Raw genomic sequence first — 20,719 nt, 5'->3', positions numbered from 1 at the left:
GTGGAAAAAAAACCACAAAACTAAAATGCTGTGGAAACGTTCATAAATTGATACGCGGTGCGGTTTTTAAATCCGCAGCATGTCAATTTATGCAGAAGATTAGTTGCAGGTTTTCCTCATTGAATTCCATGAGGTAAAAGCCGCAACAAATAGCAGATGTAGCAATTTTTGTGGCTGAAATGCGGCGATTCCACTGCAAAAAAATCTAAAACTCAAAAACAAAAACTTTTTGGGTTTTAAAAAAATTCTAATAATAAAAAAAAAGTTAATACTTAACCCCCGGCCGTTGTCAGAGGCACATTCATCTGTTCTCCGTCCAGGCCGGCCTCCTGGGGTGAAGTTTCACCCCATGTGACTGCTGCAGGGTCATCCCAGGAGGCCGGCTGCACGGAGAACAGAGGGACGGGTTGTTATGACAAAGCCCAGGGGCAAGTATAGCCTTTTTATTTTTTTTCAACCACTGCTCTCCACAGCAGAGATTTGGTTAGATTTTCGGGGCGGAATTCCCTGCGGGTTCTAGGTCAGATACACTGCTTACTTCACACAGCGTATATCTGACCCGTGGGAACCCAGCCCAAGTCAAAATTCAGGTATTGAAAATGTTTCAAATTCTACTCTGTTGAGTTTATTTGGTGCAGAATTCCATACAAAAAATCCAGATAATTACACCACGTTTAAACCCAACCTAAAAGGGGATTTATACCACATTACATATCACCGACATCACTAGTGCTCTCCAGGGAGAAGGGACCGGCTGACAAGAGGATGGCTATTCATAGACAACAGGTCACATAATGTGTCACAAAACCTAACAATGTGATTAAAGGGGTTGTCCACTACCGGACAACTGATGACCTAGCCACGATAGGTCATCAGTATTTGATCGGTGGGGGTCCGACACCCAAACCCTGCACCAATCTGATGGTCCGGCTGCCTCCGGGCGCCACACGTCCATGCCGAAAGCAGATGGCTCTGGTCATGGAATAGCAGCCGAGCTGCCATACTGCTTCTATTCAAGTGAATAGGAGAAGAGCTGCAGTTCTGAAGCACTCCCACTATGCAATGTACGGAGCCAACTGCTTCAGACTCCATACATTGTATACTGTGCAATGACATCCGGTGCCCGCAGGCAGCTGAAGAAGCTGATCGGTGTGGGGTCCGGGTGTTGGACCCGCACCGATGATATACTGATAACCTATCCAGTGGATAGGTCATCAGTTGTCCGGTAGTGGACAACCCCTTTAATGCTGGGGAAAATATTTTATAGGCAGTTCTTAGTAATGTAATACCAGCAGCATCAGATACAAAACGTCTAATAAAAGGTGTGTATACTGAACAGCTCCAAAATGTCAGCTCTAAGCATTTATTCCTTAAGAATATTAGCAACCTACATCCCAAATAGGTCTTTAACAATAAAAATGGCCTAACTGGACACATTGATGCTTCATTTTTACGTATTTGACTGCTCCGCCTGTAAGGCAGAATACACATGCTGCAGCCAATTCACGTCTGATCCTGGATTTTGAGGGTATGTGCACACTACCTCTTTTCAGACGTAATGAAGGCGTTTTACGCCTCGAATTACGCCTGAAAAGACGGCTCCAATACGTCGGCAAACATCTGCCCATTGCTTGCAATGAGTCTTACAATGTACTGTGCAGACGAGCTGTCATTTTACGCGTCGCTGTCAAAATACGACGTGTAAAATGACGGCTCGTCAAAAGAAGTGCAGGACACTTCTTAGGACATTTTTGGAGCCGTTTCTCATAGACTATTGAAAACAGCTCCAAAAAAGCGAGTTGCTCAAAAAACGTCTGAAAATCAGGAGGTGTTTTCCCTTGAAAACAGCTCCGTATTTTCAGACGTTTTTGGTTAAGCATGTGAACATACCCTTAGAAATCCAATCACAGAATTTTGTAATGAACTTCTCAGCATGCCCTATAGATCACATTTCAGTTGTGTATTTTTTAACAATGTGTAATAACCACAGTCAATTTTGCATGGAATTCCATTAGAAGACAACTGGCTGCAGTAAACATGGGCAAGCAAGGAAATCCCCACAGACTTGGGTGCCATGATCAGAATGAAGTTTCGTAAGACATGGCACTAGGGTCCTGTTTTCCCCCAACTCAGCAGGGATGGAGAAATTACTATAAAGAACTTTCACAGACGTCTACAGAAAACAAACAAAATAAAATAGCAGCCAGCTGCACATTCCTAGCAGCATTAGCTACAGGGTTCCTGGAATTTGTCCAGCACTAGGCCTCATACCCACAACCTGTAATATTATCTTATGGAGGCTTCCGAACCTCCACACTGGTGTTCTCCCTGTGCTGCCATATAAACAAGTCGTGCCATACTGCATCACATGCGTCATCAACGACAATTTTACCCATAGAAGTCAATAGAAACAGAAAGATTGTATTCATGTATACAGAGTCATGTAAAAACCTCAAAACGGGGGGGGGGGGGATCAATTTTCTCCTCTAAACTAGTAGCGATAACTGATTTTAAAGCAGAAAATACAATGAACTCAACAGTACAGAACATATGGCGCTCATACGGTACCCAAACAGAACACTACAGTAAAAAAAAAAACAGGTACAATACAGATATCCACAAGTGCAGCTCGCTCATCCATAGTGAGTGCTTTACGTCACAATTTTTTTATGCAGTCGTGTGCATGAGGCCCAAGAGGTTGTAGATTTGGATTTAATACGTATAATACGTTTTAGTTTCAGATCACATGCAAACAGGTCGCCACATTTATGTGACTATCACCACAAAGGCAAAAAAGCTTATAAAGCAAAGCTCAAGGCTACATTCGCACGACATGTGTCATGGTCGTGTGATGGCCGTTTTCAGAACAATGAAGTTCTATGGGTGTATTCACATGGCCGGTTTTTAACGGCCCGTGAATATTTACCGTAAACTCTCAGAGTTCAATGGATCCGTTTTTACCAGCCATTTCTCATGAAACAATTCTTGTAACGGCCGGTAAAAACTGATCCTAACCGAGGACTCCCCGCACACAGTGCTACCTTGAGCACTGAGCCCGAGGAAAGCCCTTGACATTAATGTCCATATAAAGGACAGTGAAGTCAGGGCTTTCATCTATGGAGTCCCCAGCCAGAGCATCGCAAGATCTCTGGCTGGGGACTCCAGTCTTGTAGATAGCACCTCTCCACGTAGATAACGGCCCCCTGCCTGAAGATAGCAACCCCCCAATCTCCTGTAGATAGCGCCACTGTAGGAGCGGAATCCCCGACGGCCAGACCCCGCACTGCCAGATTCAGCTCCTGGAGAAGCCCCCGGCGTCACTATCCATATATGGACAGGGACGTCAAGGGGTTACTCCTGGAGCAGAATTCCCGGCCTGCTCTGGCTGAGGAGTCCGCTCTCCGGACATCACTGTCCATATATGGACAGAGACGTCAGGAGCTCTGTCTATGAGTAATTCCCGGCCAGCGGGATTCCGCTCCTACAGTGGCGCTATCTACAGGGGAGGGGGGGTGGTATCTACAAGGAGGTGCTATTTGGGGGGGGGGGGGGGGTGGCGCTTTATATGTTGGCACTATGTCACTTTATATGTGGGTACTGTGGCACTATCTACAATAGGCACTGTGGCACTATGTGGGCACTGGTACTTTATATGTGGGCACTGTAGGCATTCTCTACAGTGGGCACTGTGGCACTAGCTACAGTGACATTGCAGCACTATCTACATGGGCACTTTGGTGTTTTCAGAGGGTTTTGACAAAAAATAAATAAATCAAAAACTGACAAATTAAGTCCATAATTATTTTTTTTTTTTTTAAATATCCTTTTTATTGTCAGTTTTCACATTTTCTTACAAACATTTCACGTAAGAGTTACATCATGAGTGCGCAGCACTCAACTGTCATGGGATTAACTTTTAAATTAAATTCAACATAACATATAAACACACCAACATAGAAACATGGCATAATTGTCGATCTTCAGATGGACCAAACAAACATGACTCCCCCAACTCCAACACCACCTAGATCATCAATGAGTTTCCACTCATCCTTTCTCCCCCAGCTGGTTCACAGTTGCATCCTCCCTAAAACGCCTGCCAAGAGCTGCGTGCAGTACCACTTTGTGTACTGGAAAGGCCTAACAATTTCCGCTATTTCGGCTGTTGTACATTGTGTTTCTATAAATACTTGCCACTTATCAAATAGCTTCTTGGTTCCCGTTTCCTTCCGCCTTTCCACCTCCACCCTCTCAAGAACCAATAACTGTTTCAGCCGTGACACAATCAATTCTAACCCCGGCGTGTCTGCCTCTAACCAGTGACTCAGGAGGCATCTCAAAGCTACCAGTAAAATCGTGTGCACCAACACAGGAGGTGATCTTACTCCTCGAGCACCCTCTTCCTCTGGCGGCCGCGCCTGATGGAATAGTAGCGCTTGAGGCGTCATTGGGAGATTCGTTTTCCAATGGTCCTTAATATATTTCTGTACCATCCCCCAAAATCGTTTCGTATGTACACACCCCCACACTCCATGCCACAAATTCGTCAGTGGTGTATTGCACTTGGGACAACTTGTAATGCGATCAGGGAAAGATTGTGAGGGCAAGATATTAAAGCCATATATAGCTGTATGCATCAACTTGAAATAGGTTTCCCTCCAGCTCTCATTTAGCACACTCTTCCGTACCGTCTCCCAACCCCCCAGTATGGTCTCTCCTATATCTGGATCCTGAGTCCACCGTTCCCAGCTTTTAAAACTAATCCTTAATTGCGGACGAACAAAACCCTCTCTCAATGCTCTATACATTCCTGTAATGGTCGCCCGCCCAGTTGTTGGACCTATGACCTCATCCAGAGTGTGCGTAGTAGCTTCCTTACTCAAATCCCTGAGCCTGGAGGTACAAAATGTTCGTACCTGAAGTACTTGCAAAAAATTGACTCTATCTACTATGGGTCTGAGTTTAGCGGTGATTTCCTCCCCAGTTAACCACCTCTTTTCCTCTGTATGCATAAGATCCCCTGCGCTACCAATGCCTACCCTCCCCCATGAGGCAATTCCGTCCCCCTTGTCCATTCCCGGTAAAAACTCCGGATGACCGCTCAACAGCATATACTTCGATACCAGGTGGGGTAACCCAAACTGCTTACGTACCACTTTCCAAGCTAGAACTGTATCTCTCAATACAATGGAGGTTTTGAGACGGCACGGAAGAGAAGCGATTCTACAATGTAACAAAGCTTTCAGGTTCCAAGGTGAAGCATACTCCCCTTCCAGATCTAAATTGGAATAATTGCTTGTTTCATGAAGCCAATTTACTACATGACGCATAAGACAGACCACGTTATAACCCCTGACATTCGGAAAGTTCACACCCCCTTCTTGTTTACCCATCATGAACTTGATGAGTGCTATGCGCGGCCTTTTTCCTGCCCATATAAATTTAGTGAATGAAGCCGTCAATTTCGAGACATCAACATGCTTCAATAAGAGAGGTAGCGTTTGAAAGGGGTATAGCAATCTAGGAAAACTAACCATCTTGATCAGATGACATCTTCCCAAGAGGGACAACGGCAATTGGCCCCATCTAGTGAGTTCCGCTTGTATTTTTTTAATTAACGGGGGATAATTTAGGCCATACAGAGTGTCCGGTACCCTCCCTATTTTGATACCCAGATAGGTAATGCAGTGTTCCACCGGTGATATCCCGCAACCCAAGGATTGCCAAAAGGTCTTTAGCAATGGCCTGCCCAACTCCAGCAGTTCGCTCTTAGCTATATTGACTTTGTATCCCGAGCATTGCCCAAATTCCAGCAAAAATTGAAAAACCTTCCCTAAATGCTCCTGAGGGTTTGACATAAAAAGTATGACATCATCAGCGAACAGGGCTAATTTCACTGCACAAGATCCCACTTGAATGCCTCTGAACATATCCGATTCCTCCAAGAATCTGGCCATAGGTTCCAGTGCTAGATTGAATAGCAGGGGCGACAAGGGGCAACCCTGTCGTGTTCCTTTATGTAATTGGAAGGGATCTGATAGGAACCCCGAGGAGTGAACACGTGCTTGCGGGCTATTGTAGACTCCCTTCAGGAAGACCCGGAAATCTCCCTGAATGTTCATTTTGTCTAGCACCATCCCCAGCCATTCCCATTGTATTTTATCAAAGGCTTTCTCTGCGTCTAGCGCTAAAAGTGCCGGCCTGGTACCTGGCTGGGGATCGTGCCTGACTGTTTCTAGCACCGTCAATACCTTGCGTAAATTTGTCACTGCAGCCCTGCCCTTTACAAAGCCTACCTGAGATTTTCCCACCAGTATGGGTAGATACATAGCCAGTCGATTGGCCAAAATTTTTGTGAGCAATTTCTGATCTTGATCTATCAGCGAGATGGGGCGGTACGACCCCGGGTCAAGAGGATTCTTCCCCTTCTTGGGTAACACCTTTATATGCGCTACCTTGGCCTCTGCTGGTAAAGCATTATAATATGCCACCAAGGTAGGGCTGATTTCCTCTCTCAGAGATTTGAAAAACTCCCCTGTGAATCCATCCGGACCCGGGGCCTTTCCGTTAGATAATGTTTTAATGGCGCTCCAAACTTCCTCTAGTGTAATCTCCGCGCTCAAATGACCATTCTGCTCCTGGGTGAGCCCTGGCAACTTCACCTTCTCCAAAAATTCCCTCCCTTTTTGGAGATCTATGGGTGTTTCTGAGTAAAGGGCTTGGTAATATTTACTTAATATGGTATTGATTTTTTTTGGGTCCGAGGTAGGAGTTCCGTTTGATTCTTTAAGTGTTGAAATATGTGCCGGTGCATACCTCCCCTTTGCTAACCGCGCTAATAATTTGCCCGCCTTATTGCCGAAACGCATTAAATCAGCATCAAATTGGGACCGGTAAATACTCTCTCTTTTGTCTAACCATTGATCAAACTGTCGCTTGGCTTCCTTCCATTCCTCCCCCAATAGCATTGATGGTGAATGTAGGAATGCTGTGTACGCCCGCCGTAATCTGTCGCTCGCTGCCTTGTATCCTTCGGTCGTCTTACGTTTAAGATTAGACATATACTGCATGATTTTCCCTCTTATTACCGCCTTGGCTGTACGCCAATACAATGACGGTTCCGAGCGATGCGCTACATTATCCCCATCGAACTCCATCCACCACCCCTTAAGCTTCTGTGTAAAGCCCTCATCCTTTGCCAGAAAAGCGGGAAACCTCCAGATAAAATCCGTTCCTCTAGCTACTGTGTCAGCCAATGTAATGGTAACCGGAGCATGGTCCGAAATAACTAAATCTTCAATTTTTTTGTTTTTTAACCGTCCATGACAAACGGCCAGACGCACTGGAAAAATGGATGAAAATTTAGAGACACACTGATGCAAATGCGGACAGTTGATAAATTTTTAATGGCCATTTTTTTTTTCACTGTCGTGTGAATGCAGCCTTATAAAGCAAATACATTAAAAAGGGAATTTCTGTTCAGAAAATAAATGTTATTCTTTGCATACTGAGAATTCATACAATTTTCCAAAAGACTTTGCTTTAAAGGGATTTTCCCATCTTGGACATCTATAGAATATCCTCAGTGAGCTCGGCTGTTTCCCTAACTCCTGACCACCCAATTAGGAAGTGGCCGGGAGGCTGCGGGAGCCGAGCAAGGTAAAACAGGGGTTTAGGAGGCCCCGTTCTACAGATTGATCGAGGTCCCAGAGGTGGGAACTCAATCAATCGGACATTTATGGCATATCCCGTGGATATGCCATAAATGTCTGAGATGGGAAAAACCCTTTAATCCTCACTGATCTAAAGATCTGTCAGGCTATGTTCACACCTGCCAATAGCATTGGGCTATTCCATAGTTCTGCTCCGTCAGAGGAGCAGAAAAAGGAAATAATGGAAGGAACGGTTTCGTTGCACGATGGACACCATTGGCGGCCCACAGAACCCAGTGACTTTAATAGGTTCCGTCGGGGTGTCTCATTTTACTGGAGACAATGTCTCCGGTAATCTCGGCAGGATCTGCAATGAAGGCCCCTAACGAAGCCTCCAACGCAGATGTGAACAAAGCTTTAGCAGTCATTCAATTGAAACATTCATCGTTTACTTCCAGGATATAAACCTCTGCCCATGTCACGCGATGGACGCACAGGGCTCATTACAGTACAATTAGAAGAGTTGTGTCTTGCACTTGTGTGATCACATGACCAGGATGTAAACAATTAGGGTCAGTTCACGGTGTTTTTTGGCGCTGATGGACACGGAACCCGCGTCAGAATCAGCGCCAAAAAAACTAAAATCACCTCCCGTTGATTTAAATGGGTGGCAGATGCGTTTTTTTTCCCTTGGTGGAATCTGAGGCAAAAATCTCTGTAGACAGGGCCTTAAAGTTCCTATTGACAGAGCTTGAAAACAGAGGAATTGATATAGAAGGTTTATTAGAAATGTGAATAACCTTATTATACAATTGAGAATTCTTGTTTTAGGAAACTGTAATACCCCTATAGGTGTTCGTTCCCCTATGTCATATATTTCAGTTAGGGCTCGGAGATCACATTTATTTGATTTGCCCTTTCAGTGAAGCATGATTTTGATCAAATTCGTAAAATCTGGATTAGCTCCACCCCCAAGGAAGCCGCGTCTCATTATGGCGGACCCGCAGGAAAGAGCGCTGCAGAAAGAAGCCACTAAAGGACAAGGAGACGTATAGCAGCGAGTCCAGTAGGACCCCCAGACCTGTCTAGCACCTGCTGCTCCCACCGGACCGCCTCACCATACAGTACACCCATTCGTGTGCTGCGTGGGGAGGTATGATTGGAGGATGAGAAACCCAGGGACATACAGACTGGATCTTGCAGGCTCTAATTGTTAGATGAGAGACCCAGGAAGGTGGAAAATGGGCCAGGAAACACGGCAGCCAAGTATGAAGGATGAGGAGGAAGACCCCACACAAAGGACACAGAGGCTGTCTAATGTGAACAGAGGAGACAGAGAGTCATCGTAGATGAGACCGTGTCTCTCTGTATACAAGATAACGTCTCACCTCGCTATATACAGTGCTGATTTTGTAAGTTTGCCCACTGTCAAAGACATGAACAGTCTAGAATTTTTAGGCTAGGTTAATTTTGCCAGTGAGAGATAGATTATATATAAAAAAAAAACCTGAAAATCACATTGTTAAAATTATATTTATTTGCATTGTGCACAGAGAAATAAGTATTTGATCCCTTTGGCAAACAAGACTTAATACTTGGTGGCAAAACCCTTGTTGGCAAGCACAGCAGTCAGACGTTTTTTGTAGTTGATGAGGTTTGCACACGTTAGATGGAATTTTGGCCCACTCCTCTTTGCAGATCATCTGTAAATCATTAAGATTTCGAGGCTGTCGCTTGGCAACTCGGATCTTCATCTCCCTCCATAAGTTTTCGATGGGATTAAGGTCTGGAGACTGGCTAGGCCACTCCATGACCTTAATGTGCTTCTTTTTGAGCCACTCCTTTGTTCCCTTGGCTGTATGTTTCGGGTCATTGTCGTGCTGGAAGACCCAGCCACGAGCCATTTTTAATGTCCTGGTGGAGGGAAGGAGGTTGTCACTCAGGATTTGACAGTACATGGCTCCATCCATTCTCCCATTGATGCGGTGAAGTAGTCCTGTGCCCTTAGCAGAGAAACACCCCCAAAACATAATGTTTCCACCTCCATGCTTGACAGTGGGGATGGTGTTCTTTGGGTCATAGGCAGCATTTCTCTTCCTCCAAACACGGCGAGTTGAGTTAATGCCAAAGAGCTCAATTTTAGTCTCATCTGACCACAGCACCTTCTCCCAATCACTCTCAGAATCATCCAGATGTTCATTTCCAAACTTCAGACGGGCCTGTACATGTGCCTTCTTGATCAGGGGGACCTTGCGGGCACTGCAGGATTTTAATCCATTACGGCGTAATGTGTTAACAATGGTTTTCTTGGTGACTGTGGTCCCAGCTGCCTTGAGATCATTAACAAGTTCCCCTCGTGTAGTTTTCGGCTGAGCTGTCACCTTCCTCAGGATCAAGGATACCCCACGAGGTGAGATTTTGCATGGAGCCCCAGATCGATGTCGATTGACAGTCATTTTGTATGTCTTCCATTTTCTTACTATTGCACCAACAGTTGTCTCCTTCTCACCCAGCGTCTTACTTATGGTTTTGTAGCCCATTCCAGCCTTGTGCAGGTCTATGATCTTGTCCCTGACATCCTTAGAAAGCTCTTTGGTCTTGCCCATGTTGTAGAGGTTAGAGTCAGACTGATTAATTGAGTCTGTGGACAGGAGTCTTTTATACAGGTGACCATGTAAGACAGCTGTCTTTAATGTAGGCACCAAGTTGATTTGGAGCGTGTAACTGGTCTGGAGGAGGCTGAACTCTTAATGGTTGGTGGGGGATCAAATACTTATTTCTCTGTGCACAATGCAAATAAATATATATAATTTTGACTATGTGATTTTCTGTTTTTTTTTTTTATATATAATCTCTCTCTCACTGGTGAAATTAACCTAGCCTAAAAATTCTAGACTGTTCATGACTTTGACAGTGGGCAAACTAACAAAATCAGCAAGGGATCAAATACTTATTTCCTTCACTGTACGAGAGTCTCTTTCACTTGTTCTCATCTACAGCGTTTCCCTCTTCTCTTTTTACATTAGACCGTCTCTCTTCTGTCGGATATACAGAGAGGAGAGACTATTTGCCTGCTTAGCCATAGGAGCAAGTAAAGAATTGCGGTGTGTGCAAATCCCTTATGTAAAAGAATTCTCCTTTGGCAAAAACAAGTAAAGAGATTAAAAAACGAGAAGTTTCCGTAACGACCATGTACATTTGTGAATGTCATTAATTTTTGGGGAAATCAACGAACTTTTGAATTTTTTTTTTTTTACTATACAGCTTTTATGTATCCAAATCCAATGTGGAGCAGCATTGTGTAATGGGATCCAGTCCCGGTGTGGGTGCAGGCTTCAGCAGAACGGACTCCTAGGACCGAAAGCAGTACAAGGAAAAGGTGTATTCACCAATGATGCAGACAAGTCACTTATGCTGGAGTGCTTATTTGTCCTTTCTACGGCTTTGCTTTTACGTATCCCTGTATACATAGAAGCTGTAACGTTCTCTCTCAGTATAATTCATCGGCTCAGCTGAACTGACGGCTCGGCTGTGAACGGTTCATGCGTGTCTCCGACACAGGATCCAGCCACTATCGATCACATCCAAGTTATGACCTTAGATGTGATCCATATTAGGTGTACCCTGCGTGTCAGACTAGCAGGAAGCGCACTCAGCCGTTGGGACCCCCCTATCACAAGAACAGGGGTTTTGAACCCCCTGTTCTACAACAGACACCCTGCAGTGAGGAGCATAAAAGCAGCGGCGGGCGAGCATGCAGCCGCCGCTCCATTCAACGTCTATGAGAATGACAGCAATATGCTCGACCACCGCTTCATTCAACGCCCTCCTTATGGCAGTCGAGCAGGGATGGGGATCAGGGGTTCCCCGTTATCACGATTAGTGGGGTCCCCGCCGATCAGCCAATTATCACCTGATCCTGTTAATAGGTGATAATTGTTCATTCTGGTATAAACCCCCCTTTGAGAAATACTCTCAACTGGGGTAGAATATGATGCTAGTAAAAGGTTTTTGCTTTTTCATGAAAAATTCATAAAACACAAGTGCTGTAAAATGTATAGGTGGAGGATCCTCACTGTGCTTAATAAAATGGGGGCTAGTAGCCTCCAAGGTGCCTGGAATATAGCCACGCATTTCATCTATCAGACACCGGGATACCAACACTGGAACAAGTGATACACCGTTATTTTTAGAGTAGAATGTGCACAGAACACATTAAAGAAGACGCGTGGATAGTAAACATCACTATCCTGTCCGGAAAGGGGGCAGATATATTTTAGAAGTAAGTCGCCTAGTGTGCCACTCGCAGGCCACATTCCCTTTTTTCAGATGACAAACGTGTGATATTCCAGATTCAGATTCCAAAAGGAGTTGACATTAGAAAATAGCTGGACCAACTTCAACTTGGATATTTAACCCCATAAACGGTCTTTCCCAAAAAAAAACCCTACCAACACGTCATGTGATTCTTGAGAAAAACCCTTAACCGGTAGTGACAACGTATTAGGCTCTGTTCACATCTGTTATAGGTCCAGACCGAAAAACCAGAGCCACCAATTCCGTCGCCAGATTGAAACCAATTGCGCCCAACTAAACCCATTGATTTTAACGGGTACTGTTTCCATCAGGGTGCCCATTTTGCCAGACAAAGTAGTGCAGCACTGGAAGTCCTTGTTTCTAGGACTGAATCTTGTCCAGGAGGATCATTTAGAAGAGGTCAATAAACAGAAATCTATTTCTGACGAGTGAGTGTGAGGTCACCAGGGAACCAACCTGCTGACGGATGCAGGTCAGACCTGAGCCTCTGCCCTGCTCACCCATTAGCCACCTTACGACTATTTCCGACAAGAGCCGCCATACCAGAGCCGCATCCTCTAGCCTGGGTGCTCCATGCGGGGTCAGTGGTTCGGATCATGGCAGAACACGAGGTAGGAGATAAGCCCAGCCGGCATGGTGCAGTCATGTGATCTCATGTGTCACATTCCTGGCTCTATAGTTAGTGCTGCACACTCAGTCGGCAGCCCCTTTATCTTGTCAGGTAGTAGAAGACCGCGGTACAGGAAAAACTCACCAGAGTAGTCAGATCCTGCTTAGATAAATGAGGCTGCCCCAGAGTCACTCCCGGCTCGTCACCCGCCATCTTGCTGAAGAGGAAGTTACTGGCAAACTACAGGCAATCCCAGAATGCTTACTGAATTCACTTCCGGTTCAAGCTGCGTTCCACACCTCAACGTGATTTCAGAGACACGCCTTTTCCGGGAAAGAGCTAACAAGTGATTGGTTGACGGACGATGGTATCACGGCTATAAGGCATGTAGCTAGCGATTGCACTCTTTCATCGCTGGGTAGAAAATTCAGATAGTGATGTGTTCATTCATTCGGCTCGGTTCTCGCTCATTGCTCAGTAGTCTGCTGGAGTTGGGAGATGGTTTGAACCGGAAGTAGTTCATTCTTAACTTGGAAGTCTACACCCTCCGCTGTAGCAGCACACTGCAGATGATGCAATCTTGCTACTGAGCAATACTTGTATTTTTTTGTGGTTCTAATTACTTACAAATATGGCGGCCATTGTAAAAACATATAGAATCCCATTTATATTAGGAATTCAATCACAGGAGAAAAGTAACATTCCCTCTGCTTGGGTTCAATCCTGTTTTTGGAAATATATTCGTTGTATAAGATAAAGTTCTGCAATTTTCTATATATAATTTTTTTTTATTTTTTTTTTTAAATCCCCACTATTTCGAATTTTTGTTTGCTGTCAGTGAATAGAATCATTCCTGTGTACATGCAGGGTCTGAAAACTAGAGGGAGCTAGCCCCGGTAGTTAGGGTTTGTTACAATGTATCAGTGTAGGTAAAAGCTTGTAGTCAACTGACAGATGATCGCCTGCATGGATACATTTGAATTAATCTTAAACCTTGGATAGGCTTTGGTCTGTAGGGTTTTTAGCTTCTGGATGTAAAGCATCATTCAGACTGTTGTAATGCGGCCAGATTATAGCGTCTGTATTACAGTTGCACGACCCGAACAAACAGCATCATAGATCCCTATGATGTTAGTTCAGGTCATTAGATCCACGGTCAGACCAGGACTTACGACCATAACACGGATAGTAAAATGTGGCTGCAATATGGCCCTCTGATTGGGGCCTTAAACAATAAAGTTTCTATTCACTGGTAGAAGCAGCTGTAAGAAATAGGAGCACAAAGTAATTCTGAAAGTTGAACGATGTTTCATTTTACAATAATTAAAGGTACGACGTTCATGATCGGCGCACCCACATAATACAGAGCATGTGGAAGGCCGATAAATGACAACCAGACTGGATTCACATGCGTTTGCTGCATTTTTCGTATCGTTTTTGACACAGATCTTTAGGTCCAAAACGCTTCATCCCGATGCAACTTTAAAGCCTATAGAGAAATATTGAAACGTTTACAGGGGAGATCACCATCACTCCCTAGGGTGGAAAAACCCTTTTAATTCTGAGGGAAAAAATTCTATTTACTGAGAACCTGTTAACAGATTGTAGACCGTTAAATGGACACCATGCAACGGCCATGTACTATGTGTGAGAAAAAGAAGTTAGAACTTGTCGCGTTCTGTATATAAATCCATTTCCAGGAGTCATTTGGCTTGAGGAATGAAAAGCCACGCTGAGCTGGTTGTTATCACGCACATTCTGCTTTGAATAAAGTCCCGCTTGGCAGCGCTATCACGGACGTCAAACGCCATCTCTGCGAGTTGATTTTGATTCCTGGCGACCATGTGAATAAAACTTCTCCAGCACACATTCTCTTCAAAAGTTCTATCCAAAGTCTCTACTTTCCTATTTGAGATTGCCAGATACCCGTTCTACCATCCCTTTTTAAAGGGAATGTTTGACCCTGCATTTCTTTTTACTAATTAAAACTAGACCGTGAAACAATAATCAGTTTTTATTTCTGTACATGATTTTTGGGGCAGCCATTTTGCCTGAGCTTACGTTAACAGCATTTAGACATGCTTTACAGCTAACACGTGGACAATAAGGGTATGTGCACACGATAAGTGGCTTTTACGTCTGAAATTACAGACTGTTTTCAGGAGAAAACAGCTCCGTCGTTTCAGACGTAAATGCTCCTCCTCGCATTTTGCGAGGCGTCATTGACGGCCGTAATCTTGGACGGTTCTTCATTGAATTCAATGAAAAACGGCTGAAATTACGTTTCAAAGAAGTGCCCTGCACTTCTTTGCCGAGGCAGTCATTCTACAGCTGTCAAACGACGACGCGTAAATGATAGGTCGTCGGCACAGTACGTCGGCAAACCCATTCAAATGAATGGGAAGATGTTTGCCGACGTATTGGAGCCGTATTTTCAGACGTAAAACGAGGCATAATACGCGTCGTTTACGTCTGAAAATAGGTCGTGTGAACCCAGCCTAAGAAACAATATTCTGGTGTTGACCCATTGAGTTCTGTGGGAGAGTTTTCTAGGCACGCTCTGTGACCTAAAAACCAAAAACAGAAGGGATCAAATGCCCTGAGTGCAAGAGCAAAAATCAATCAATCCACGCTTCTACAGGGGATGATCCCAGGGTGTACGTGTACATGATGTGTACACTGTAAAAAACAAAAACAAACGGCTTTCTATCACTTAGGGCTGATTCAGACGAACGTGGCGTTTTTGCGCACGCAAAACACGCAGCGTTTTGCCTGCGCAAAAGCCACTTACCTGCTCCGTGTGTCAGCATCATATGATGCGCGGCTGCGTGCTTTTCGCGCAGCCGCCATCATTATGACACGCCTTTTGGATGTTTGTAAACAGAAAAGCACGTGGTGCTTTTTTGTTTACATTCATCCTTTTGACAGCTGTTGCGCGAAACAGGCAGTTCGCACGGAAGTGCTTCCGTGCGACCTGCGTGGTTTTCACGCACCCATTACGGAGCGGACAAACACTGCGCAAAAAGCACGGACTGTCTGTACTGCCCCATAGACTTCTATTGGTCCATGCGAGCCGCGTGAAAACCACGCGGCCTGCACAGACGCAATTCACGTTCGTGTGAATCCGCCCTTAGTGTAAGGCACGGGGTGTGATGAATTTAACCTCCATGTGCCTCACATTAATAGTAATTAACCCCATGTACCTTACACATTAACCCATTATGACTGAGAAACATTAATTACTATTACTGTGAGGCACATTCAAAATTCATCACGCCTTGTGCCTCCCATCAGAAAATGGAAGAACTTATTGTTTTTTATTATTGTTGGCAAAGTATCGTTTTGGTATCGAAATCGCAATACTAAACAAAGTATCGGTATCGAAGTCCAAATTCTGGTATCGTGACAACCCTAGATCTAGAAAAAAGCGAGGCCCCCTGAGCTCAATTTCAAGTGTCAAAGCAAAGGGTCTGAATACTTATGTCCATGCGAAATTAGAGTCTTTCATTTTTAATAAATTTGCAAACATTTCTGAAATTCTGTTTTCACTTTGTCAATATGGGATATTGAGTGCAGAATGATGGGGAAAAACGTGATTTTTTATTTTAGCATAACACGGATTGTTTTGCAGGCAGAAAATCCTGCCTGGAAAAATTAGCTCCATTTTTATTTGCACCACACGCGTTTTTTACCTCTTTCTTCAACAGGCAAAGGAAAAAAAACGTGAGCGTTTAAAAAAACAAACAAAAAAAAAACGTGTTAAAACGCCACGGCCGTTCGTGGTGGTTTTTCCCATCTCCCATTGATTTCAATGGGGCTTTTGAGGCGAAAGATGCGTCAAGATAGGTCATGTCCCTTTTTTTTCCCCATGAGCGTGTTTTTCCGCTCAGGAGAAAAGAAAGCCTCTGCCTCCCTTTGAAATCAATGGGAGGCGCTTTCGGACGTGTTTTGGTGCGTTTTCGACCCGGTTTCCCCATCAAAAAACACGCCAAACAACTTCGTGTGAACAGGGCCTAACAAAATGTGAAAAAACAAAAAGGGTCTGAAGACTTTCCGATTGCACTGTAAAAAGAACCCACAAATCTGCAGGAAAAATAGGACAGCTCACTGAAATAGTAGCAATGATATTGAACGCCAAGGGTGCACAGACCTGTGCCAAATGGCATAGATAAATTAATATACAGTACAAGGATATTCAGTGCATGAATATATGTAGCAGCAAATTTAATATTAAACAAATACAAAGGAGCATTACATACCAGTTATGAATACAGGAGCAATAACACAGAAAGCATACACACCAATGAGTGTTTTGGCGCTAACTGCCTTCGTCTGGGGGTGATTCTCTGTGACCTGTGAGGAGGTAATTGTGCAGGGAGTGATAGTAGGGGAGCTGTGTCATCACCTGTCATCAATGGTGGAACCGGTGTTATCAATGAGGCTGGATTCACACGAGCATGTTCGGTCGTAAAGGGCGGAACGTATTTCGGCCGCAAGTCCCGGACCGAACACACTGCAGAGAGCCGGGCTCCTAGCATCATAGTTATGTACGATGCTAGGAGTCGATGGCTCGCTGCGGGACAACTGTCCCGTACTGTAATCATGTTTTCATCCTGCTTGTGATGATAATGAGATGACTTCTGAGAAGTGATCGCTACAGAACAGGAAGAGTGAGTCTATTGTGAATGGTGGATCCTGTGTTATCTATATAAGAGGTGTTACCTTTCATTGCAATCCAAAATGTCAGTATATTATGAGACTCAGTGGCGAGAGGGAAAACGGCAAAATTTCAGGATTATTTTTTTTTTTAATATAGATAGTGACATAGGAAATAATAAAAAAAAACGAACACCAAAAATCCTTAAACAATAAGTTTAACATAAAAGGTAAGAATGAGTCTTACCGGCAACTCTGTTTCCATGAGTCCACCACGACGGCACACTAGGATGATAAACCCTTGACCTCTGTAGGGACAGGATCTGAGAGAGGTTAAAAAGGGCCCCATCCTCAGCCTCCCACCAGTGTGTACCATATCACTACACCAGAAGGAACTAGCTAATCCTATATGTATGTGAACATCAAGAAGGCAGGGTGGGTAAATGTATGCCGTCATGGTGGACTCATGGAAACAGAAATACTGGTAAGAGTAATTCTTACTTTCCATTTCGTCCACCATGATTGCACAATAGGAGAATACCAAATGAGATGGTTTATGGTGGGACTACCGCCTGGAGTACTTTGCAGCCGAAGGCTAAGTCTCTGCTGGATGAAAGGTCTAGGCTATAACATTTTGCAAAAGTAAGGGAGCTAGGCCGGGTAGCTGTAATACAAATCTGGTCTAAGGTGGCCCCGCTTTCTGCCCACAACGAAGCTGTGGATTTAGTGGAATGGGCTTTGATGTTTATAGCAGCTAATCTAACCTCAAGAGAATAACAGTCCTTCATTGTTGTTTTAATCCATCTAGCAATAGTAGCTTTTGAGGTCTTCTGGCCTTACATTTTCCCCCCAAAATTGGACCAGAAGGTGGGAGTTTTTCCGCCATTCTGCAGTAACCTATAAATATTGTAAAACTGCTCTTCTAACATCAAGACAATTAAATTCTTCTTTTTGTGTCTTTGGATTCTGACAAAAAGGAAGAACAATTTCCTGATTCCTATGAAAGTCTGAGACAACTTTCGGGGGAAAATTAGGTTCTAGTCTTAATACAATTCTATCATCCGTTATCCTAAGATATGGTTGATCTGTAGATAGCGCCTGCATCTCACCAAGTCTCCTTGCCGTGGTCATGGATATTAAGAAGGCTACTTTAAGGGACAAGTGTTTCATGTTTATGACTTCAATTGGTTCAAAAGGGAGTTCCGGTTAGAGCCGTGAGGACAGTACCGAGCTCCCACTGCAGAGATGTCTGTCTAATGGTTGGCCTTAGTCATAAGGCTGCAGACATTAATCTTTTCACCCACCTGTGTTCTGCTAGCTGGATGTCAAAAAATTTACTCAGGGCGGAGACCTGTACTTTGAGGGTGCTAGGTCTAAGGCCTAGATCCAGTCCCTGCTGTAAAAAGTCCAGAATTTGTTGGATGATTCTGGTCTGGGGGTTGGTCTCCGCACCAGGAGGAAAATTTCTTCCAAATCTTTAGGTAAATTGCTAAAGTAACTGGTTTACGACTAGCTTTTAGGGTTGTGATTACTTTCTGCGATAAACCCTCTGCTCTGAGTAGCGAGCCTTCAGGATCCATGCTAACTGGAGGTTCTGGTGTCTGAACGGTCCCTGTAACAGCAGATCCTCTTTTAAAGGAAATTTTATGGGATCTTCCAGTGCGAATTCTTTTAGAATTGGGAACCAGGCCTTTTTTGTCCAGAACGGGACAATCAGATTGAGTTTCAGATCTTTCCAGTAATTTTTTGAAGGACTCGATATTAACGGGAATGGTGGAAAGGCACATGCTAGATCCATGTCCCATGGTTGGGATATTGCATCTATGCGCAGGGGACCATCATGAGGTTTAGGGAAAAGAAAAGCTCTGTTTTGGAATTTTGTCTGCTTGCAAACATGTCCACTTGAGGAAACCCCCATTGGCGTGTGATCTGGAGGAAAACCTCTTGACTTAGAGACCATTCGGATCTAATTTTTTCCTGCTGAGAAAATCTTCTTCCATATTCTCTGAACCCTTCAGGTGAATGGCTGATAGAGAAAGTAGATTCTTTTCTGCCCAACAGAATATTTCCTGAGATAGTGAGAGCAGGGTGGGAGACTTGGTACCCCCCTGATGTCATAGAAAGGCCATTGTAGTCATGTTGTCTGACAGTAATTTGACATGCTTGTTTTGAAGGGGGCGGAGGAAGCTGATTTCCGTGTCTCCCAGACCCCTCTGAGATCTCGGTAATTGGAGTATCAAGCACCTATGAAAGGTGGCCAAGTCCCCTGATTGCTTTTAATAAATCATCCATGTCCTCTCATCTTCCTGTTCTCCCTCGGGATTTAAGGACCTAATTCATCCATCTCCTCTGAATCTTTAAAAAAAACTCGAGGTCCCTTCATTGTCTGAATCAGATAGAGGCTCATTTACTAGCTTCGCCTTTTTACACGGGGGAGGAATAGTCGTGTACTGAGGCTGTATGATGATTAGGAAGATTGAACTTACTCTCTGATCATAGAACGTAGGTCTTCCATGAAGGAAGGTTGTTCAGCGTTGATTAATTTATTAATACAGGATGAACATAGTTGCTTCTTGTATGTGTCTGACAGTTTTTTGGAACATGTAGCACATTTCTTGGGTCTTTTAAGCTCCCCATGCTTAGATTTCTGGGATCCCTCTTTCTCAACCTGATAAAACAAGAGTGAGTGGGAGACCCAGCTAGTACAGCTCTATAGTGATACATCAACAAATTATCCTTCTGGGGAAAACTCACTGGAGTGGATGGGCAGGAGACCTCAGATTCTTCAAACTGGGACCTCACCAGATCGGCGCCGGGAAAGGACATGCTTGGGAACACAGATCTCAGAGCAGAATGCATGTGGCAAGTATGCTGAACACGTCGGTCTGTTTACCCGTTTCCCATTCCTGATCCAGTCCCCGCTTGTGACATCAATTCTGTCCGCCCGGTCACCTGACGCCACTTCTGCCGGAACGTACGCCCTTCTGGCCGCATCAGACGTCTGGAGGAGTCCCACGTGGGTCGTGATGCCGGCAAAAGTGCTTTACTCTGTCCGGCAGGCGGACAAGTGGTTTCTCCGAGAAGGGAAGGGAAACCGCCGGGTATGCTCCCCCTCGATGGATCACCGGTCGGAAGGAGGAAACTCCCGATCCTGACCTCCATTAAGTAAGAAATATAGTTTTCTCTTCAATTCCCCCCCCCCCCCTTTCAGGGGAAGAGGATCCTCTCTCCAACCTGATCCCTGTAGGGACATGAAATACACTGGTGGGAGGCTGAGGGTGGGGCCCTTTTAACCTCTCTCAGTTCCTGTCCCTACAGAGGGCAAGGGTTCATCCTCCTAGTGTGCCGTCATGGAGGACAAAATGGAAAATTTCTTTAAACAATAGGTAATTTTCTGATGACAAACTTAATACTATTTTTCAGAAATTTGAAGAGTTTTAACAAAATCTTACAAAACTGCCAATAAGATACTTACTATTGTTCT

The 20,719-nt window shown here is 44.4% G+C and overlaps 1 protein-coding gene across 1 annotated transcript in view; it reads right to left on the bottom strand.

Annotated features, from left to right (window-relative positions):
* Positions 1-12,830, bottom strand: part of EIF2S3 (eukaryotic translation initiation factor 2 subunit gamma) — a 34,385-nt gene extending 21,555 nt beyond the window's left edge. The window contains exon 1 of the mRNA XM_075854064.1: positions 12,724-12,830. Coding sequence (XP_075710179.1) covers positions 12,724-12,792 — 69 coding nt within the window. The 5' untranslated portion in view covers positions 12,793-12,830. The remainder of the gene's footprint in view (positions 1-12,723) is intronic.
* Between the last annotated feature and the right edge of the window lie 7,889 nt (positions 12,831-20,719).

This window comes from Rhinoderma darwinii, chromosome 2 (genome assembly GCF_050947455.1).
Source record: "Rhinoderma darwinii isolate aRhiDar2 chromosome 2, aRhiDar2.hap1, whole genome shotgun sequence".
NCBI lineage: Eukaryota > Metazoa > Chordata > Amphibia > Anura > Rhinodermatidae > Rhinoderma > Rhinoderma darwinii.
Note: the sequence above shows the minus strand (reverse complement) of the source record. Positions and strands in the feature narration are given on the sequence as shown.